General features: G+C 37.7%; 1 protein-coding gene across 2 annotated transcripts in view; it reads right to left on the reverse strand.

Annotated features, from left to right (window-relative positions):
* Window positions 1-553: 553 nt before the first annotated feature.
* The window catches only part of LOC129733017 (putative fatty acyl-CoA reductase CG5065), a 60434-nt gene continuing 40037 nt past the window's right edge, over window positions 554-20950 (reverse strand). For both annotated transcript variants that reach the window (XM_055694556.1, XM_055694555.1), the window contains exons 3-11: window positions 11079-11195; window positions 10905-11009; window positions 10708-10851; window positions 8657-8791; window positions 1796-1916; window positions 1387-1689; window positions 1199-1331; window positions 843-1100; window positions 554-787 (exon numbers count right to left, since the gene is read on the reverse strand). In XM_055694556.1, the coding sequence (XP_055550531.1) occupies window positions 640-787; window positions 843-1100; window positions 1199-1331; window positions 1387-1689; window positions 1796-1916; window positions 8657-8791; window positions 10708-10851; window positions 10905-11009; window positions 11079-11195 (1464 nt within the window). In that variant the 3' untranslated portion in view covers window positions 554-639. The remainder of the gene's footprint in view (window positions 788-842; window positions 1101-1198; window positions 1332-1386; window positions 1690-1795; window positions 1917-8656; window positions 8792-10707; window positions 10852-10904; window positions 11010-11078; window positions 11196-20950) is intronic.

Genomic DNA, 20950 nt, shown 5'->3' on the forward strand with positions numbered 1-20950 from the left:
CCTAAATTCTGATCACTTCAAATGAAAGCACTATCATTCCTCTTTACAGAAAAGTGCTACTTGTAGTACTTTACATAACGAATTTAAGAGATATAGCTCAAAAAATACATCAATAATTGCTAAAATTTCAACTTTTCTGAAAACTGTCTCACCCCATGGTGTCCAAAGGGTCAACAAATTCGACCAAACAAAAATGGCATTGTATTTTTCCTCTATTTCTAATGACTATGTGCATTTATATCAAATTTGAAAGACCTTGTGCACCTAGTGGCCTAGTTTCAGCGAGAATTGCTCATTTTATGGTTTTATCACCATAGCAAACATATGAGGATGTTTTCACAAGTGACGCATCATCTATTACCGAGTGGTATGCCTTCGAAAATTCGAAGTCAACCACGGTGTGATTCACTGTTGGCCATTTATGGTCTCAACACACTTCCACCTTAAGAATGAAACTAACAGTAGTTCCTTGAAATAAACTTTGTTCTGTTGTTAGCTACCTCAATGAATGTTGCATAGGAAAGTGATATCTTAAAAAAAATATTCATACGCATGCTCGTCAAAGAGGCTCTATCCATGTGCTTAGAATGAATGGATTGCAGTGGGCGCTGTAACCTTTACAAACAAATAAATATGTTATCAGAAGAAGGCTACAATTTTCATAATTCCTACTAGACTATTAAGAATTTTCTGCCATACACTTCTTAGCTTGTATGATTTTTTCAGAAGGAAGCGCCATATACACCCAACCAAAACAAGTTTAGTAAATTGGTGAAGGAGATACATTCTGAAAAAAACAAGCATTAGACACAGAAAAGGCAATAAACGTATGCACCACTTACTTATACATGTTGTTTCTGCATTTCTCTAATGTTGACGGATTTTGTTTAAACAAAAATTCTCGGAATCCAAGAACATATCTCTGAATGTAGTCCGTCCAGTCGATTGATGCGACGTCAAACTGAAATGTTTGTTTGTCTTCTGTGCTCAAGAAGGTCAATAAATTTCGTACATTATCGTTTCGAAAGCGCCACTGAGCATTCGTAAAATATTGAAGACACGTTGCAGCTTTCCCAAGTTTTGATTGGACTATTTTCATGCTGAAATTATTCATGAGTAAATATAAATAAATTTTGAATGATTTCTCCGAAATTTGAGCGAACAAAGTTTATCGAAACAAAGGTTGGCGTAATCTTACATTGGCTTCCGTCCCATAACAACGGAAATGATATCCAAAAATACTGCTGGAATGAAATGTGTCAGAACTCCGTGTATGAAGTTCAATGCAACATTTTTTCTTAAATTTCCGGTAGGATACCATAATACACCCTCTGAAAATTAATTCAATCAATTTTTACGACAAACTAGTATACTCATTCGTCTCACCAACAGGATGTTCTCTCATGTTTTTGATACACATGTGCACAAAAGTACCCCATGTAATAGGATTGTCGTTACCACTCGTGCAATTATATACTGTTATATTGCTAACGTTTCTTCGAGAAGCAGTGTGCCAAGCAGCGACAATCATGAGGTTTATCACTAAGTCAACTGGTATCAAATCGGCTACATACGATTCCTCACATAAAATTGTTCTAAACAATCCTTTACTAACTGCAGATACAATACCTGTTGGGCCATTGAAATTGTCGACCCAACCGCTAATAGGCTCTTTGAAACTGGATAAGACTGCAAAATAAAAAATAGTTGAGGTTAAATTTAATAACATCTAGTTAAAGCGAAACCCTTACTAAATAACACAGAAAATCTTTACATGTTTATCTGTTATACATACCTATTGATGGTCTAACTATGGACACAGGTAATCCCCTAGCTTCTTTTAATAGCATGTGTTCAGCCATAGCTTTTGTAAAAGTATAATTATTTGGTCTATTGCCAATAAGTGAGAAAGTAAGCTATAAAAAAACAGAGAAATTCAGTGAACAGTTCTCTTCTATTATCTGACATTTATATACACAAAAATGTTTTTTACTACAGAGCAATAGCAACAGCAATAATCGGTGAACCAAACAGTTGATCACAAACTGGTTTTATGAACAAATAGCAAAGCAAAGCCTTGGTGGTGCTACATTCCGATTCGGAACTCGACCTTCTGATTATTATACACAGACTTCGCAGCCAACTGTTTGTTGTACAGGACATTTGCGGGGCTAGCGCGCTATGATCTCACTGAAACTAACAGTCTCTCCCGAGACGGGACTCGAACCTACGACGACTGGCTTGTTAGGCCAGTATCGTACCTCGAGACCAACTGGAAGGTTATGAACAAATAATGATTTCAAATACTTATCCAAACATGTATTTGCATTAAATAATGTGTAACCCTTTCTGACTGAAAAAAGTAATGTGAAACAAAACCTAAATCGAAGTAGGTACTTAGGTAATTACTATATAAATACACTCTTTTGTTCCAGTTTTTCATTTTTCGCAGCAGCTGCGATATTGACACTGGCGTTGTGAGCGATAAAAGCGTTTCTTATTAATTAGCGTACATATTAAATATTAAAAATAAAATAACAATATAAATATTAAAGCTTTTTTGCCTTTCTCCTAGAAAGGTATAGCAATCACTGGCAAAACCGAAGATATAAAAATGCTCCAAAGGACCAAATGGCATATATCACTCGACTCAGTTCGACGAGCTGAGCATTTTCTGTATGTGTGTCTGTGTGTGTAAGACCCTATTGATTTTTTGTTTTGCAATCGGACTTTTACTTTGCCTATTATGTTTGCAAATGTGAAATCCAGCTATGAAAAGAAACATATTCCGAAGACTACTTAAACTCACTCACTTTTCTCAATGATGGCTGAACCGATTTCCACAAAATTCGTGTCAAATGAATGGTCTAGTTGCCTTATAACACCCTGCTAAATTTTACTGTAATCGGACTGTAACTTCGTCTGTAATGTATCAAAATGTGAAAATCACGAAACTTCATTATCTCAGAAACTACACAACCGATAATCGAGTCCAACCTAAATATGAGTACAGTGACGTTTCGATTATACCACGAACAAAAAAAATTGCGTCATATATTTCAAAAATATTTATTTCATGTTATTTGCATGTGTTAACGTATGTTCTTATGTGTTTGAATATTATGTCTTCAATTTTTGGTATAGTTTCAATGTTGGATGCCAAAGTTTTTTTGTTTAAAGTGAAAAACCAACGCAGCAAATATTATCAAGGTGATTTTTTTCTGAAAATTAAAGTGTTCGTGTAAATCTATTTTAATAAATAAAAAGTTCGAATGAGAAAGGCTGGGTCTCACTGCTAAGTGGATTGATTTGGGATTTTGTTTAGAAAATAGACTGCATTGATAAACCACCATTTTCTGGATACTGAATAGTGAACCTTGACATCGCACAAAAGACAAACTAAATCATAAACTAATCAGTGTAACTTAAACTGTACAACAGGTCGGTCGTTTTGCTGATTGCTTGTGGATTGATATTTGACTGCCTATTCTATATCTTCAAAGCTTGTGTTTTTGTGAAAGTTCTTTGCAGACCTGTAGATTAATTTTTACATCAATTATTCAAGACTACCTATTTTCGGAACAAAATTTATTGGAATCGTACGAGAGATGACGAATCGAAAAAAGAAACTTCGCGAAACTACAAAGAGGATTTCCCGATTGCAAAGTGCAAACTTCTATAATATTTTGCATGAGCAAGATGTTGACGATATTACGATTATTGACAATAAAACGATTCTAAATGGAATTATGCTGCCGTGGGACTACATCTTTCTTCACTTTCCCCACCATTTTCTTATAACATAGTGAAAATACGGAAAAGTTTTCAAGTCATTCATTTACATACATTTTACTAACGATTGACCTATTTTCCTAAACAGACGATAGACAAAAGATGACAATGAATTCATTTGTGGTTGTTGACAATGAATTCATTGTTTTATCGCTCACAACGCTAGTGTAAACATCGCAGCTACTACGAAAAATAAAAAAACGGAGCAAGCAAGTGTGTTTATATAGGAATTACTTCGATTGAGGTTTTGTTTCCCTCATTTTTTACCTACATAATTGTCATGAAGCCTCAGTTCCAGCAGTTTATTCTGAACTGACGATATGAGCACTTCGACAATGACACGACGAAACAAAAGGTACCGAGTGAAGGACGATTTTTGTGCTCATTGCAAGAGAGAGCGAAAAAGAACGAAGCTGATATCAAGTCGGCTTGAAGACGAACTTGAATTTCGTCAACAACGCTTGACGATGCACTCTTGAAGGTAAAGATTAAAAGGACTGGGCATCCTCCATCACTGCATTTAGGATAGGATTGGGTGATCTTAAGCATCGATTCGGTAAGGCGGTTCTCGAATCGATCCAACAAAAAAATTAAAGCGGCAGAATCGATCTCTTGGATTGATTTTTTCGGTACTTTTTCACGGCGCCTTCAAGCACAGACAAACAGACGTGCCACGAAATTTATCCTAGTGGATCGAAATAACGGTCAATTCGAACGAGTTTCAGTTATACGGAATTTTCCCGCCGCAGCGGTGCTGGCGCTGATGAGCTTTTTCTTCTTGAACTCAGTTGACAGTTGTCGCAGGCAACAGAAATAACAGAAAGGCTGAAAGTTTATCTTTTGCGGAAAATGTCCAGTAGGTGTCGCACAAGTTAGTTAGAACTAGAGATACTCAGAGAGAGAGAGCGAGAAAGAGAGAGAGAGATAAGCGATGAAAAAACCGCCAATTTAGCGCCAATTTCAGGGGTGCCAGATCTCTCCTCAAAGCGCAATTTACTTTTTCATTAGACTCGCATATAATTGGTAGTGACGGTGGAAGTCCTGGGGAATAATAAAGTGCAGGTGTTAAATTTTATGTTTATGTTTAACTTTATATACTTTCACCAGAATTGATCATTATTTTGTTGACCACACAAAAGGTTTGTGAACCACCAGTTAAAAACCACTGTGAGAAAGCAATTTTGGAGCATTCTCAATTCATTGTTTAGTAATAGAACACGAGAAACGAGTGAAAATAAATATATCCCTTACTGTACCTGATTGCAATACCTCTTATTATGTTACCTTGCCTGTTCCTTTGGCTCGGATTTTGACATGTTCGTTTGGCTGACAACATTCTCTCCGCATATCTCTTCCTCTGAGACACTCACCGTTGAGGCAACTGTCAACATCAAAACGGGCGAACTGTAGAATTTTGCATTGCCGTTATTCGTCGCCTCTCTGGTGCATAGGCTGACTATCCAGTACTCACGGCTGTAGGTATTTGTAGCTATTACATTGCTGCACGGATTCCGATTCGAAACTGTATTCATTCAATCACAGAAGAATGTATGGATTTCAAATCAAGATATGGGAAATGTTTACATGATTTGGACACAATTTAGAGCAGTTTAAAGGCCATGTGATAGAAAATATCGATAAAATAAAGAACATAAACTAGGTGCTTATCACAGGAGTTACTTCACGGTGAAATATATTTCACTCTCACGCTTACCTCACTTTTTGAGACCTATTCCCGATTCTTACCTCCGTGAAGTGAGATTGGCAGTGAAGTGAATTTGAGAATAGGACAAGTGAAATGTGGGAGTTTTCCAGCTCAAAAATTTCTAAGCCCCGGGAAGTCGATTAAGCTCAAATTTTGTATGAGGACATTTTTCGAGAGCAAACTTTTGAGCCCTACCGCTAAACGGAATTCGAAGGTCAATTTTTCCCTTACGTTCCATTGGCCGCAGCTCAAAAATTTGTAAGTTCCAGAGAGCCGCTTTTTTTTCAAGAAAAAAAAGGTTCGCCTTGTTACTGGAAAATAAATCCCATATATATTACCGCTAGATCACAAATCAATCGATTTTTAAACTTCCCTGTCTTCGTAAAATCATTTCACCGTTCAAACTAGTCGTGAAATAATTCCACGCGAAAGTCGCTTTTTCCGTTTTCACTTCACTCATATGACACTCATAATAACCCAGATTTCACGGCAGATGTCACTTTGCGACGTTTTTCTCACTTACGTGAGTCCCGTAATAGGACTTTATTCACTTCACTCTGATTTCACAGTGAAGTGACTCCCGTAATAAGCACCACAGTAATAAGACTTACGTAATATTACGTAATAGGACTTTATTTACTTCACTCTGATTTCGCCGTGAAGTGACGCCCGTAATAAGCACCTTTATTTATTCATTTTGATTTCACCGTGAAGTGACTCCCGTAATAAGCACCTATATGAAAATGGTACCGTGAGTCAGCGCTGCAAAATTTCCCTGTCATGAAAGGTTTTTCAGTTGAAATTAAAATGATTGATTTTCAATTTTCAACGAACGAGCTAAAAATGAAAGAGAATTCCAGCTCCATTCAGTTGACAGTGATTGGTGGCTAGCAGTACTTCTGTGATTTCGCACACGCTGTGCTGTTGTAGTGATGTTTATGCGGTTGAGAATGTAGATTTTTATCTAGATCATCAACACCATACAATGATTTGGCTCAGATCAAATAATTTCGATATTAGGGGTAATATCCACCAAATGCTAAAAAAACAAGGTTTTTTTCATGATTTTGTTTAAAGGACATTCGAGATGTAAGGTATATACATAATATATCGTTGGTTTAAGCAGTTCTTGGAGAATAGAAAAAAAATTCATTGCTTCTTTTATTACAAAATGGCGGTTGTGCAGCGATTGCCGTGAACCGCTATTTTTAAAAGTTCTTCCGCAGCGAGCAGTAGAAGTCGTGCCCAACTCCACCTAAAACAAAAATTTTTTTTTCATTATCTACATAAGTATCGCTAGTGAGGTACACATGATTACATTTTTAGATTTTTTTTTCGCAAAATGGCAACGGTTTGGGCAGAAACATTGCTTTTCGACAAAAAAATAACGACTTCAATTGTTTATAACTTTTGTTGTTAATCAATCGCTAAAATCGTGTGTATTTCACTAGATAATCTAATGAAGAAGCTACAGTTGAAATTTCAAGTCAATCGAATGTTAACTTTTTCAGTTCTACTGCTCGCCGATTCTGAAAACATGGTTTTGAGAAAAACGCGTTTAAAGTTTCAAAATGATATAAATCTCAACAATCGCAATAATATAGGCCCTGATATTTTTTTACCTTCAGTCAGCTATCCCTCTGCCGTAAAGTTGTTCTTTCTGGGCTTTATTTTCCTATTCTTCCTTTTACCGGTAATGGTCGAAACTCGATGCAGCGACCTGTATACTTTAAATTTGAAACACCATATCGATCATAACTAACTTCTACTAGTTTACAAAGCCTCGAAATTAACAACAAAAACGAGCATCGCCAAAATAAACCAAAAATTTTATTTTGGAGCATAAAAGTTGTTCGGTAAAAATTGATTTAAACGAATTTTGTGTTTAGATCAGTACTTGGGCGCTGTAGATTTTGATTCTAGGATAGTTTTAGCATAATTTAAGCTAATAAAAAACAATAAAAAGATTTTTTTTTGTGTGGATATTACCTCTTAAATCACATAACTCATTTCTTTCAATAACCGAGCTCTCATTGAAAATTGACATGCATGAAACTGAAAATCAGTTGCAGCTTGAGACTGTGAAAATCCTGTTTTGTCGTTTTCGTTTGTAGTGTCGAAAATTTGCAGCCCTACTGTGATTATATGATTTTATATTGATCAATCAATATTTTCGAGTGTTTAGATGTACGGATTTCGGGTCTGTACAATAAACACGCGTTGAGAATGCAAGCGATTGTTAATGTGCTAGAAGAACTTCCAGGAGATTGCTGAATGTCACAGATAAAAAGATTTCGCAGACTTTGTGTATCTTTGTTTTTTTTTTTTGCAAAAAAATGGTCTTTAAAAAAATGCTACGTCGATCTCAATCTAACACGTCCCCCACCCCTTTGTCACAGCTTGTCACAAAACGATCACACGCGTCTCCTCCCATAAATGCTCCCTTACAATTCATTCGACATACAAATTATTTTCTTCATTTCGGCTCTACTCGAATTTTAACATAAATTCAATTGACATGCTGTGATTACATCGTAATTCTCATAGGCCCCTTAAAGGAGAGTTCAACTGGTTACAAGATAATTTCAACTCCAACTGGTTACTAGATATATTTGTGACCTAGGGCCCAGACACCCAAGGCGGAAAATTTCAGTGTCGATGCCAGCCACTTGGTGTCACTCCTTTTGTTCACAATAATATTATAAATCAATTGGAGAAAATGGATATAATCTTCCATTCTTTGCATGATAATTATTTTCGAAGGTGACACGTATGAAAATGTTGTCATGGGTGTCACCCCGCTGAGGGTGACACCTGGAATAGACCGCCCATCCACCTTCACCACGCTACGCCAGTGAGTGCAGAAAAGATGCTTAATACGTTTTGTTCTTTGAATAGTATTTTGATAGACAAATAAAGTCCTCTATTACAGAAGACGAGACTAGCCGCGAGTCACTCGTCTGACCACTTTTGGTATTGCAAACGGTGAGTCGACTGGATTTTGGACGATTAACTCGTCTGTCACCAGCTATCACCAGCCAAGTTACACGCGCGTTCCTTAATAAAATATTTCGCTCGCCTCGTCAGTGACTGCGGGCGAGGCGAGTTGGTCGCCTCGTCTTCTGTAATAGATGCCAAACTATGATTCATTTCACTTACCTTTTCCAGTATATCTTCCGGAAACCATCTAACTAATTGGATTATATCTTCAGGGTTGTATGGTGGAGGATATATGACTTCGCAAACTTCTTTTTTATCGCAATTGCAATACGCTGTTGACACATGTACCAAAGCCTATAAAAATTATATATATATATATATATATATATATATATATATATATATATATATATATATATATATATATATATATATATATATATATATATATATATATATATATATATATATATATATATATATATATATATATATATATATATATATATATATATATATATATATATATATATATATATATATATATATATATATATATATATATATATATATATATATATATATATATATATATATATACTGTAGAGATGGTCGTGTTTCGAAACCCAACGGGTTCGGGTTTGAAAATTTTTGAAAGTGTCGGGTTCGGGTTTTGGTGAAAAAAAAACCTTTCGGGTTCCGGTTGGGATCGGGTTTAGGTCGGGTTTGGGTATGAAAACCCGAAACCCGACTATAAAATCTATGAAATCTCGGGTTCGGGTTTAACAATTTCGGGTTCGGGTGGGGTTCGGGTTTCATGGAAATAAAATATTCGGGTTCGGGTCGGGTTCGGGTTTGAACGAAAAAAAGTTTCGGGGTCGGGTCGGGCTTGGGTTTCGACCGAAAAAAAAATTCGGGTTCTGGTCGGGTACGGGTTTGGAAAACATCAAACCCGACCACCTCTAATATACTGCCGGTACCCGCATAACTGTCCCATACTGATTTTTGTCACTTTTAAGTTATTATCGGGAATCGCCTTAATTGTTATCAAATTTTTTGAAAAAAATCTAAAATTGATACTTTAGTATGGAAAAACTGGGAAAAATACCAAGTTGTGTTTGTCCCATATTGAAAGTACTCGCATTACAGTCCCACTGCATAGTGGTACAAACTGCAAACATATAGTTTTGCTCCAGATTAGTGTACATCGGATAATTTTAGGCATATAGTAGCATGTCATTCAATTAACTAAATTAATGTTGTTTTTCTGTAGAACCGGTGATACTGCCAGTTGCTGGTTGAATTTATATGTGATGGGACAACATATGCGAGTACTTTTGAAATGTACCCGCATATTTTGTCCCATATTGTTTTTTTTAGTTAAATAACGTAGAACTAATTCCACCCATGCTTTTTTGTTCTCAACGTGAAACTTGTGGTGCCATGAAACTGTTCTGGTCGTTGGTTTTGGATGTAATTGCTTAAAATAGCTGGAAATCAGAAAATTTACGGATAATATTCAATCGCCGTTTTCTCAACATGCTGTTTTCCATTATGGGACTGTTATCCGGGTACCGGCAGGTGTATGTATATTAGGGCGCCAATCATCGTATGGAAAAAAGTGACCAGAAAATTTCAAAAAAATGCCCTATACAAAATGTTCACATGCTCGAAAAAACACCCTGTGCAAAATTTCAGCTCAATCGGACTTAAAATGGGGTGGCGCAAAGCGATTGAAGTTTGGCTTTTTTGAAAACCGAGAAATCACCCAAGGTGGGGGTACGTGAAATTTCGGTTTTCGAAATTTTTTTTTGATGCCAAATGACTTAAAAACGCATGAAACGTCGAGAATTGGTGTCATCTGAAAAAAATTTTTTTGCAAAAATTTACTCTCTGGGACTTAGTCGTTTTTTGATTGTGGAAGGCGGAGTTCAAAATGTTTAGAATTCATCTTTTGAAATTGATCACTAGTCTTTCGAAATAGCTTGTACAATGATATACACTATAACTAGCATCGAATACATTATGTTTCATTAGGGTGGTTCATTTATTCGACATAGGGTGGTTCATAATATTGTGTAAAAATGAGTATATATATATATATATATATATATATATATATATATATATATATATATATATATATATATATATATATATATATATATATATATATATATATATATATATATATGCCGGGAATATTTTGTGTTAAGCTATATGACTATATGACAAAAATGTAGAGTGTTAACCTCACTGTAAATACTTACGTCCAAACATAGCATCCTATGACATAGTTCCATTAGTTGTTTAGTTCCTATCATGTTAATTGTAACAGATTCTTTAATTTTTTCATCAAATTTGACAGTGGCTGCTGAATGAAATACTATAGACACTTCTTGACAAATTGTACTCTAGAATATCCAAACGTGAGTTTTCTTTGAAAAAAAAGAACAGATATATTTACTTGGTCAATTTCAGAAATTCCTAACTCGTTTAGCGTAATATCTCCATTTATTGGAACAATTTTTTTAAGGTTAGCAGGATTTTCACGGCGTACTTTTTCAAAAAGCTGTAATAAAATGTTAGTTTCATTGCGAAAAGATGATCAGCAATTTCAATGTTATGTTATGTTACTTACTGGGCTACTAATCATTTCTAACAACCGCTCTGATATATCCTGCCCACGCTTGGGCCGAATAAGGATAAAAATATTTTTTATTCCAGGACATGAACGTAGTAGCTTTTCTATCAGAACCTGCAACAATAAAATTACGATCGCTATCAGTCTGTCTCTGTCGGGAATGTCAAAAGATATGACTTAGAAGCGTTATAGAGGTTCGAAAAGTGGTTGGTTCGAGGCACCAACCTTTAAAACCACCAGCAATCTAAACGAGACGAATATCATGCAATCGTCGTTTTATCGTAAACTTTACAGATCACGATCTCTACAAACTTCGCACAAACTTTAATCCTCTCAATCCGCATTGAAATGCTGTGCTGGTTTGGTACATATGTAAGTCACTCGGAGAAAACAGATACATGATTAGACTACATAGAACTCTGAGAAGCGAGTTACAAGCGTCTCTCCATACGTGGTGCATTCTCATTTTTTTTCATTCTTGACAGAAAATCACTATGGGTATTCATGTCGAGCTCGTAAACAAATACCCAGTCGTAAAAATACTCACCTCCATTGACGAGTAATGGAAGATACACAGTTTACGGCTGGGTATTTGTATACGAGCTCGATGTGAAGACCCCTACTATCATTAGTGAAATTATTACGATTTCATCGCTTTTGTTCGTCAGTCGTACATTATCCAACCAATTTCATATACCCAGTTGTGTACATTAAGATCTACATCTTGTGTAGTTAAATGGTGTGCACTCAAAACAGAAGAAGGAAGGCGAAGATAGTGCACCAGCATCGATAGTATTTATATGGTACAAACTCTCAAGAAATATTCATTCTCGACTCACTCATAAATCTCTTTGCAAATATGAAAAGAGTAAATTAAAAACACCCACTGTCGAGTGCGGATGATGTTAATATGTCTTAGGCCGATACTATACTGGAAGCGGAGCGACGCGAATAGGGTCGTTCCCCACGTGAGTAATAAAACCAACGATTAGAAATGACGCGCGTCAAAACACATCCAAACTGTTTGGCCGCGTGAACGGTTCGATTTGCCTCCAGTATAGCATAGTCCTGTGCGCCGCCACGCCGCGCCGCCGCCGCCGACACTTTTACGCACGCCGCCGCCGCCGATGATTTGGACTCGGCGCGCCGCCGACGAAATATTTACCGCGCCGATAGTGATTGTGTATGCTGGATTTTTTCCTGATTATAGAAATACCGCAAATCACAGCCGATAAGGGAGCACTCGTATATTAGGTAACGCGGAATTTGGCAATTCTTAATACCCCTTCACTCCGACGTAACGCAATTTTGCATGGTGGCCTCACGCAGTGTAACACTTCGCTAAGTACCTCCCCTGTATTTACGTATTTACGAAGGGTACGGGACACGAGACATGAGCCGTTGAGAGCAAAAGTGGTACATGTGCCATTAAATAAATTTTTCAGTAGACGCGGTAAACGAAAATACTCAAATAGTAAATTATTTGCAACAATTTTTTTCAACACAACTGCACTAAATCATTGCTGGAAAGGTTTCAAAAGACGGTACATGAAAGCATAACGAGTTCTGGTTGAGAAACTTACTCAAACTTCAATGGAAAAACATGTACCACTTTTGTTCTATGGGAAAAATAATGACAACCAGAAAACGTTGAGAGCAAAAGTGGTACATGTCCAGTGTGAGCATGAAGGATGCATTATGACTCTCTAATCTTAGGACATAAAACATTCATGTCTTCAGCAGAGTTGTCCAAGTGATTGAGTACTAAAGAATGATGATCTGTTTGTTGAGGAATTCTGTCTCTTCGTGGCGCTGGTGTATATGTATTTTGTAACAGCATACGAGTTGATACTGAAATAGGTAAAATGCTTGCTGTTACAAAATAGTCACGGGTACACTAGCACCACGTAGTGAGAAAATTCCAAAGCAGACAGATCTTCATCTGAAAGTACTCAATCACTTGACCAACTTTACTGAAGACATGATTGTTTTATATCCTAAGATTCTCGACTTACAATTCATCTAACATGCACAGACTGGACATGTTCCACTTTTGCTCTCAACGAAATGGTGATTATGTCAATTACCAAAAATTGTGTTGGCTAGAATTTTGGTTTAGGTTATCAGATCTCGGTTTTTCTTGGATATTCTAGTACATTTTTGCGTTCTGCATCAATTTATGCAAAAAACCTAAAAAGTGTAAAAATGGCACATGAACCACTTTTGCTCTCAACGGCTCACATATGGACGCTAGGCACATGGATGTTAGGCATAGTATGCTGGGCATACAGACGCGAGGCTTAATGGATGTGCTGCATAATGGATACGAGGCATACTGCCATAAGGCATAACGGACGCGAGGCCGAATGGACGTGAGGCCGAATGGACGCGAAGCCGAATGGACGCAAGGCCGAATGGACGCGAGGCTGAATACGATATTGTATGATCGCATGAAATCCAATTATCATGACCAAGGATGGAAAAATTCGTATCGCATAACAATCATTCGGGAATCATTTCTGAACGTGCTATTTATAAGCTTTCAATCCTAGCAAACCATCGCTATTAAAAGTTACACATTCTCACGCATGCAAGAGACAACTTAGAGCAAAGAAATATTAGGTAGCTTTCTTTGTTGATTTTGTTTCAGTATTGCCTGCTTTAGGCGGAGCGAGCAACATATAGCGAAAGTTTCACGAAAGAATCGTAAACGATTGCACTCAAGCGATCGCAATGATTCTTTCAAGTGTTGGTTGCTTGTAGGCGGAATTCGGCTACTCCACGTCGTGCTTTCACCGTGATATACCACGATGATTCTTGGTGATTTCAAGTATCACATGCTAATGCACCATGCTACAATTTCCGTTAGCATTGATGATACCTGCTTGCTCCAGTAAGCAAACAATTGAACGCAATCTAACGTTCATTTGGATTCATAATTTTGTATCACTGGCGATAATATCTCAAATATTCTCGCGATAATGTTGAATGCAAGTGAACTTGGATACAAAAAATACTATCGTGTTTGAATCATTCAGTCTCCTTCTATGGTATTCGGAACTCTTAGAAGCGAAAAACAATCAGCAGCGTTTCTAGGGAAAACTTGTACGCGAGTGGAAATAGTTGAACGATAACTGATGAATCAAAGAACACATTTGCATGAAGTATTGCTAGTGAGTGAACTTTTCCATGCTTGATCATGACTATGTGTTCCGGATTTGCAACATACATTCCGCAGCAGAGTCTATTGAAAAATATGTTGCACCCTTGATGATTGACAAAAAGCGTCATTCAAGGAATTCTATATTTATAATTTCTATAATTAGCGTAAATATATTCCTAAAGAGTTTAGGTTGGGCATAGTATTTTTTCAAATCTTGCGGCGCAGACGCATAATCGAGGGCAAGGAAACGTGGCGGCATTAAGCTGCCGTGGTTTCCACAGTCCGTGCCGGCCGCCGACCCGCCGTTGGAAGCGGCGGCCTCTTGCACACAAACGACTGATCTACAGATTTGCTAGGTCTACTCAAACAGAGTTTCTTTCCCTTAGTTAAGTCCGAACAAGCGGTAGCGAGGAGGACATCATTCGCTCGAACAGCGAGTCGGCCGAAGGCCGCGAGTGTATTGCTTTCTAAATGACACCCTGAAGTGAAATACATGTTATTTAAAGAGGGCTGTGATGATGACGATAATACCGTATTCCACCTTACTTCCCATCGGCCTTGTGTCTATTCGGCCTTGCGTCAATTCGGCCTCGCGTCCATTCGGCCTCGCGTCCATTCGGCCTCGCGTCCATTCGGCCTCGCGTCCATTCGGCCTCGCGTCCATTTGGCCTCGCGTCCATATGCCTCGTGCCCGTATTAGCAATGGGCGATATTGTATCGGTATCGGAAATATCGATACTTTTGAGACGATATTTCGATTTTTTGGATCGATACACAAGCGTCCGATACTCGACCGTACCGATACTGAAAACCGCGATATTTGTATCGATATTCTCTTATGCACACGGACCAGCTAGCTGACATGTTACAAGGGCTAACATCTCAATGTGTACACGAGATCACCGCCACTTTTGATACGCTATGTTATGCTGTCTAGTGATGGGAAATATCGCCCAAAACGTACATCGATAACAATCGATAATTCCGGGGGTTTTATCGATATTATCGATAAGTATCGATAATTTGACAGCTAACGTTTGCGGTAAAAAAATTTTTTTTCAGATGATGAAAAAAAAAACTATTTCAGATGGTGATGAAAAAGAAACTATGACAGATTATTGAGTTGGATGAATTTCCCATGCAAGGTTATCATGTTAGCTTCCTCGCAAAAAAATATTACGTCCTTGCGTGCGGCCTTCCGGCAGTTAACCGTAGCATTTGCCATGGCGGACGAAAACATGCGTGTAGCCATGTTTTTAAGCTCTTTCTTCGTTTTTTTTTATTAATTCCTCCTCCGTTTTCGCGACAAAATTGTTGGAATAGATCTTGCGCTTCAAGTTTGCCCAGAAATTCTCGATGGGAAGCAGGTGGGGGACATTGGGCGGATTCACCGACTTCGGTACCACATCGATATTCAGCCGCTCCATCTCCTCCTACGATCGCTTCGAGTAGTTGGCCGACGTCAAATCTGGCCAGAACACCGTGTCTTCGCACTTATAGTATTTCTTGATGAACGACGCAACGTCTGTCAGGCACTTCGTACTATAAATTTCCCCGTTCACGGCCAGCCCGGAGCGAAAGAAGAGTAACTTTGACATCCCTTTCTCGCTGAATGACAGCCACAGCCGCACCTTCTTGGGGAACTTGGTATGTGAAATAAACTTTACCTCGGTGCTCACTTCCTTCGTGGGGGAGGTAAAATACGAAGAACCCTGCTAGTCGTTGCCATCCAGGGTGAGACAGGTCTAGTCGTCCATCACCACTGCCACGTCGCGATTCGCCGGGAAAATCGACTTGACCATCTTATTCAACCGCTGTCGCTGCGTCATTGCCTGCAGCTCCGAGACCAGTGGTCGGGACTGCAGCTTCTTGTATGCATGTCCATGTTCTCCAGATACTTTTTCACTGTTTTAGAGCATGCACCAACCTCTCGGCCAAGTGCACGCAGCGATTTAGCCACTTTTCCCTCGGTCTTCCTCTTCAGCATCCTTTTGGTTATCAGCAAGCTTCTTGTCACTCAGGGTCGTTGGCCGACCAGAACCGGGTTTTCTTTCGATGCTCTGATCATTGTCCAATAGTGTCAAAATGTTTTAGATGCCAGAACCGGCATACCCGGCGTCCACAAAGTGCCGCACGATGTCTGTTTTTGACGCCATTTTGAAACCCATGAAATCGGGAATTTTTTGTCCATTTTTTTACCGCAAACGTTATTGCGGTTATAGTAACGGCCCAAACAGAATGGATACGTTTGCGTTGCGTTTGCGTCAATTTGACAGTAAATGTATGGGCTAACTGTCAAATTGCCGCAAACGCAGCCGCAACGTATCCATTGTGTTAAGGCCTTGAATGACAAATCTTACGATACTGCGAATGATAATTCAAACTAGCGGACGAGTTAAACAGTTTGTTTTAGAAAGTCTTTGAGTTTTACGCCGGGAGTGCTTTCTACGGAGTAGTTTCAAGCCGAAGTTCATTTTGAAGGTTGTGTAATAAGGGAAATAATTGAAGCAGGCAAAATTCTGTCAATTTTTAAATGGCCAAAACTTCACGAAAAATGAATCAATTCAGACAAAACAGGTTTCATTTTTCTGGAAAACTGTCCTAGATTCCTAGTATAACTTGAGAACTGGACATGACCAAGGGTCACTGGAAATGTTTCAGATTTCCGGAGTGTGTGCCAAAGTGTACATTTTTGTAACGCGTAGAACTTTTTCTGACATTCTGTTTCACATAGGTTTATATGTTGTCAATAAATCAGAATTTATTCCAGGTTCATTGGTAGCCAAAGATTGAAAATTCGCCAAGGAATCATCGAGGTATGAATTTATTAAGTATGGGTGTTGGTTTTGGCGGTTTTTTCCCTGTTGGGTACTAATTTTCTTTGAGCTGGCAGCACTCTAGCAGAATTCAATCGAACATTGTGGGTGTGTAGGTCTTATTAAACCAAGCAACTTTGCAAACTTGCGTTTGAAAATTTATCTGGATTAACATTTAAAAAGGTCAGATTGAAAGTTGAGACCATGATAATTGTCAGTCAAAATTTCGATCATCATGTGACAAATTTCAGGAACTCATTGCTGAAAATTGCACTCTTCAGGATGGGGTAAGTTCATCGAAGCAGTCCCAATTGTTTGCATGCTTTGGTTGGAAAAAAATTTCAAGAATAAATGTTAACATGTGTACCGTTTTTTGAACCCGTTTGTCCCGTTTTTATCCCGAGAAAATCTGGTCAGCCTACTTCAAAAATATAAAAAAAATGAGTTTAAGATCCTACTCTGAAAAAAATATAATTTTAAAAACAAAAAATGATTTTAGAAAATATCGGTGATCTCAGATTTTTTTAAATGAAGTATTTTAGATAGACAATTTAGTTGCCAAAAACGTTCTATGCGTTGCAAAAATGTACACTTTGACACACACTCTTGAAATCCGAAACATTTTCGGTGTAGGATGGTCACACCAAGTTCCCAAGTAATACTAATATAATACTGTTTGCCAGTGGAATGAAACTGGTTATCAAAATTGATTCATTTTTCGTAAAGTTCTGGCCATTTAAAATTCGAGAGAATTTTTTTTATCTCAATTATTTTTTCCACCCCCTGTATAAATCAGGATACTTTTTTTGGCGCAACAATTTCGTTGATTTGGATTTTTAGTTGAACTAAAAATTGTTTGTTGGGTAACAGATACTTTAAACTTAAACAGTTCCAAGTTAAACTAAACAATTACCAGAGAATTACCAATAGACTGCCGCTATGCATGTCCATCATATTATAAGAGTTGGCAAGCCAAAGAAAATGCATTTTATTACAATTTCGTGTCATTGCTTTTTATGAGATGGTGCGGAAAGTTTGGATATTTTTTTAAAGTTCTCCAGTACTGAGTTGTCGAATTAATCTGTTCATAGGAAACTAAAACCTATAAATACCTTTTTAGTTACCATTATTTCTCAGAAACTCAGTGACATCCGGGGGGAACCTTTACACCACCCCCAACAATGCTAAATCTTGTCGAATAGCAACAAATACCCAGCGGCAAAAGCAACTCCTGGGGAAGGGTAGGTAAGGTCTCCTTCTTTTGGGTCTCCTCTAGTAACCAGCTGCACTGACTTGTGCTCACCCTTATAATATCGATAATTATCGTTAACGTCAAAAAATTAACGATAATATCGATGTCAAGCACTTATCGATATTATCGATAAGTATCGATAAGTTTCCCATCACTAATGCTGTCTGTCAGCGTCAGTGGAGCCCACACATCGTAGAACCGCTGCGATGTTGGCTGCGATAAAGCAAAGCAAATCGGATGGAGATGCCAGCTAGTTGATACGAGCTGGAACCACTGAAAAGCTGCCACTGTCAGTATAAGTATCGCACAAGTCTATTTGCACTAGCAAAACTTAAGCCTGTATTACACTCTTTGACCAAGCGTCAAATATTTGGCACTTTTTGACAGATAAAAATTTGGTCGAAGATAATTATTTGTCACTCTCCAATTTTAACATGAGGCAAACACGGGCAAACAACAACCATGATGTCAAATAAATTTGACCATTATGTCAGAAGGTCAAAAATTTGACCATTAGACAAAGAGTGTACTACAAGCTTTAGATGGAGAAATAGATAGAGAGAATGTTGTGAGCCAAACGAACTGTCAAAATCTGAGCCAAACGCAGCATAGGGCCAAATTCGAAATTTGTTTTACTTAGGCCACACATTTAAAGCCAAAAAGGAGTGCTCAATAATAACGTGTTCTCAAATACTTTCAAAAATAGGCATAGCTCTACGTTGCATTATTAAGGCACAAAACTTATATTGTTTCTCTGACAATTGATTAAAATATTGTTTGTTTACATCTATACTCAGCTTCATTTGTTTTTATTTCAACTAATTCTACTTTCTGCGTTAAAATGCATCCACAAACCCCTCAAACGAAATTCAACGTTATCAGAAATGATGTTTGGCTTTGATTTAGTTGGGCTATAACCCAACGAGCGGGAGCCCAACTAAAACTTAGCCCAACTAAACATAGCCCAACGAGCGAAATTTGACTGTATTTTAAAAACAAATATAAGTTTTCTGGTTACACTGTTCAGATCGAATATTTGCAAGCGGAAACTAACTCATACTTTCCGCCGACACAAGTTAGAGTACAAGTGAAAAAAAAAATTGCAATATTTATTAGTTAGAAAAATTCAGCGGTAGACTTCACTATCTTATTTTCGCTGACATATCTAACTTTTTTATGTCATCAACTTCCTCATCAATTAATATGGAAGTGTGTCAATAATTTATACAAATAAGACGGGAGCTTCACAGCCCATTGGGCCAGTGAATACAAATCTTGAATATATAAGTTGTTTAATTCATTTGTTTGCCAAAGCTCAGAATTTCTGCATCACCTGTATGTATTTGTTTGTGAAGTCATTTGATTCATGCTGCTCTAGAGAATGCGGATAGATACCAGAAAAACAACAAAAAGTCGGCACATCAAATTTTCATTGCTGGAAACCACCAAAATTTTGCTGATTTTTGGTGTGCTGTGCTTCCAGCAATCTGTTCAGCAAAATGAAATTTGCTAATTATTCAGTAATGCTCAATTGCATAAAAGTGACAGGTCGTTTGCTGCATGTTCGGTAAAACAAAATACAACTTGCTGGTTGTCAGCTATGACAATTTGCTGTTCATTCAGCAAAGCATAAATCAATTTGCTGGTTAACCAGTTAATTCAAGGGAACCATATTTCCGTCAGGCACCAGATTCCATCCGCCCATCGGATCATAGGCAAATTACTATTGAACTAGAGATGTATGATTATCATTTCAACTTTTAAGTTCATCTAGCCCAACAAGGACTTAGCTATGGTCCCATATTCGCTATCAGGAGCTTAGCGATGATCCCGTACCAGCTGCACAGCGATTTGGCGCGTTTTACTAATGACAGTTTGACGTAATTTTTTGACATATCAATTCTTTTGCTGGATTCCAGCAACCATTCATTTACTGTTTTCTGTTCAGCAAATAGTTTTGCTGTATTTTCGCGAATCACTGAACCGAATACTGGTTTTCAGTAAATGCAGGGTGGCCACTCAATATCAACTTTCAATTTCCCGGCTTTTTCCCGGTTTTCCCGATGATATTTAGTGAAATTTCCCGGTGTTTTATTTTTAAAACATATGAGAAAAAAATCAATTTCCACATGCTTATTTGTGCCTTGCAAAAATAGTGTTACATAACTATGAAAAACATTCCTCCTTCATCGTGTTTAGCTGTTTGTCGACTTTAGCAAGTACCTTCATGGTGATCTGCTGCACAATTTTCGCCCTCTTTATCTCCAAATCGTTGACAATTTTTGCCTTCTCGCGCTCTTTTGCTCCTTCTGCATCTTTCTCTGTCAACCTTCTCTCGAGCTTGCAGTGCTTCTGTATCAGGATGCCAATGAAATGCGTGGGATAAATTCAAGAGTTGGGGCATAGAGTTTTTGTCTTCTAGAAAAATGTCCTCAGGCAAAACTTCAAGCGGACTTTGGGAAGAAGAGCCTCAGAGTGACCAATGAAAAAAATGCACATGAAACTGTCTAGATGCATTATGCAAAATGCATGAATCGTTGAGATCTGTTATTTCAAAACAATTTTTTTTTCGAAAAACTTCGATCCTAGGACTTTAAAATTTTCGAGCTGGGGTCAATGTAATGTATAAGAAATTTTC

This window comes from Wyeomyia smithii, chromosome 3 (assembly GCF_029784165.1).
Source record: "Wyeomyia smithii strain HCP4-BCI-WySm-NY-G18 chromosome 3, ASM2978416v1, whole genome shotgun sequence".
Classification (NCBI taxonomy): Eukaryota; Metazoa; Arthropoda; class Insecta; order Diptera; family Culicidae; genus Wyeomyia; species Wyeomyia smithii.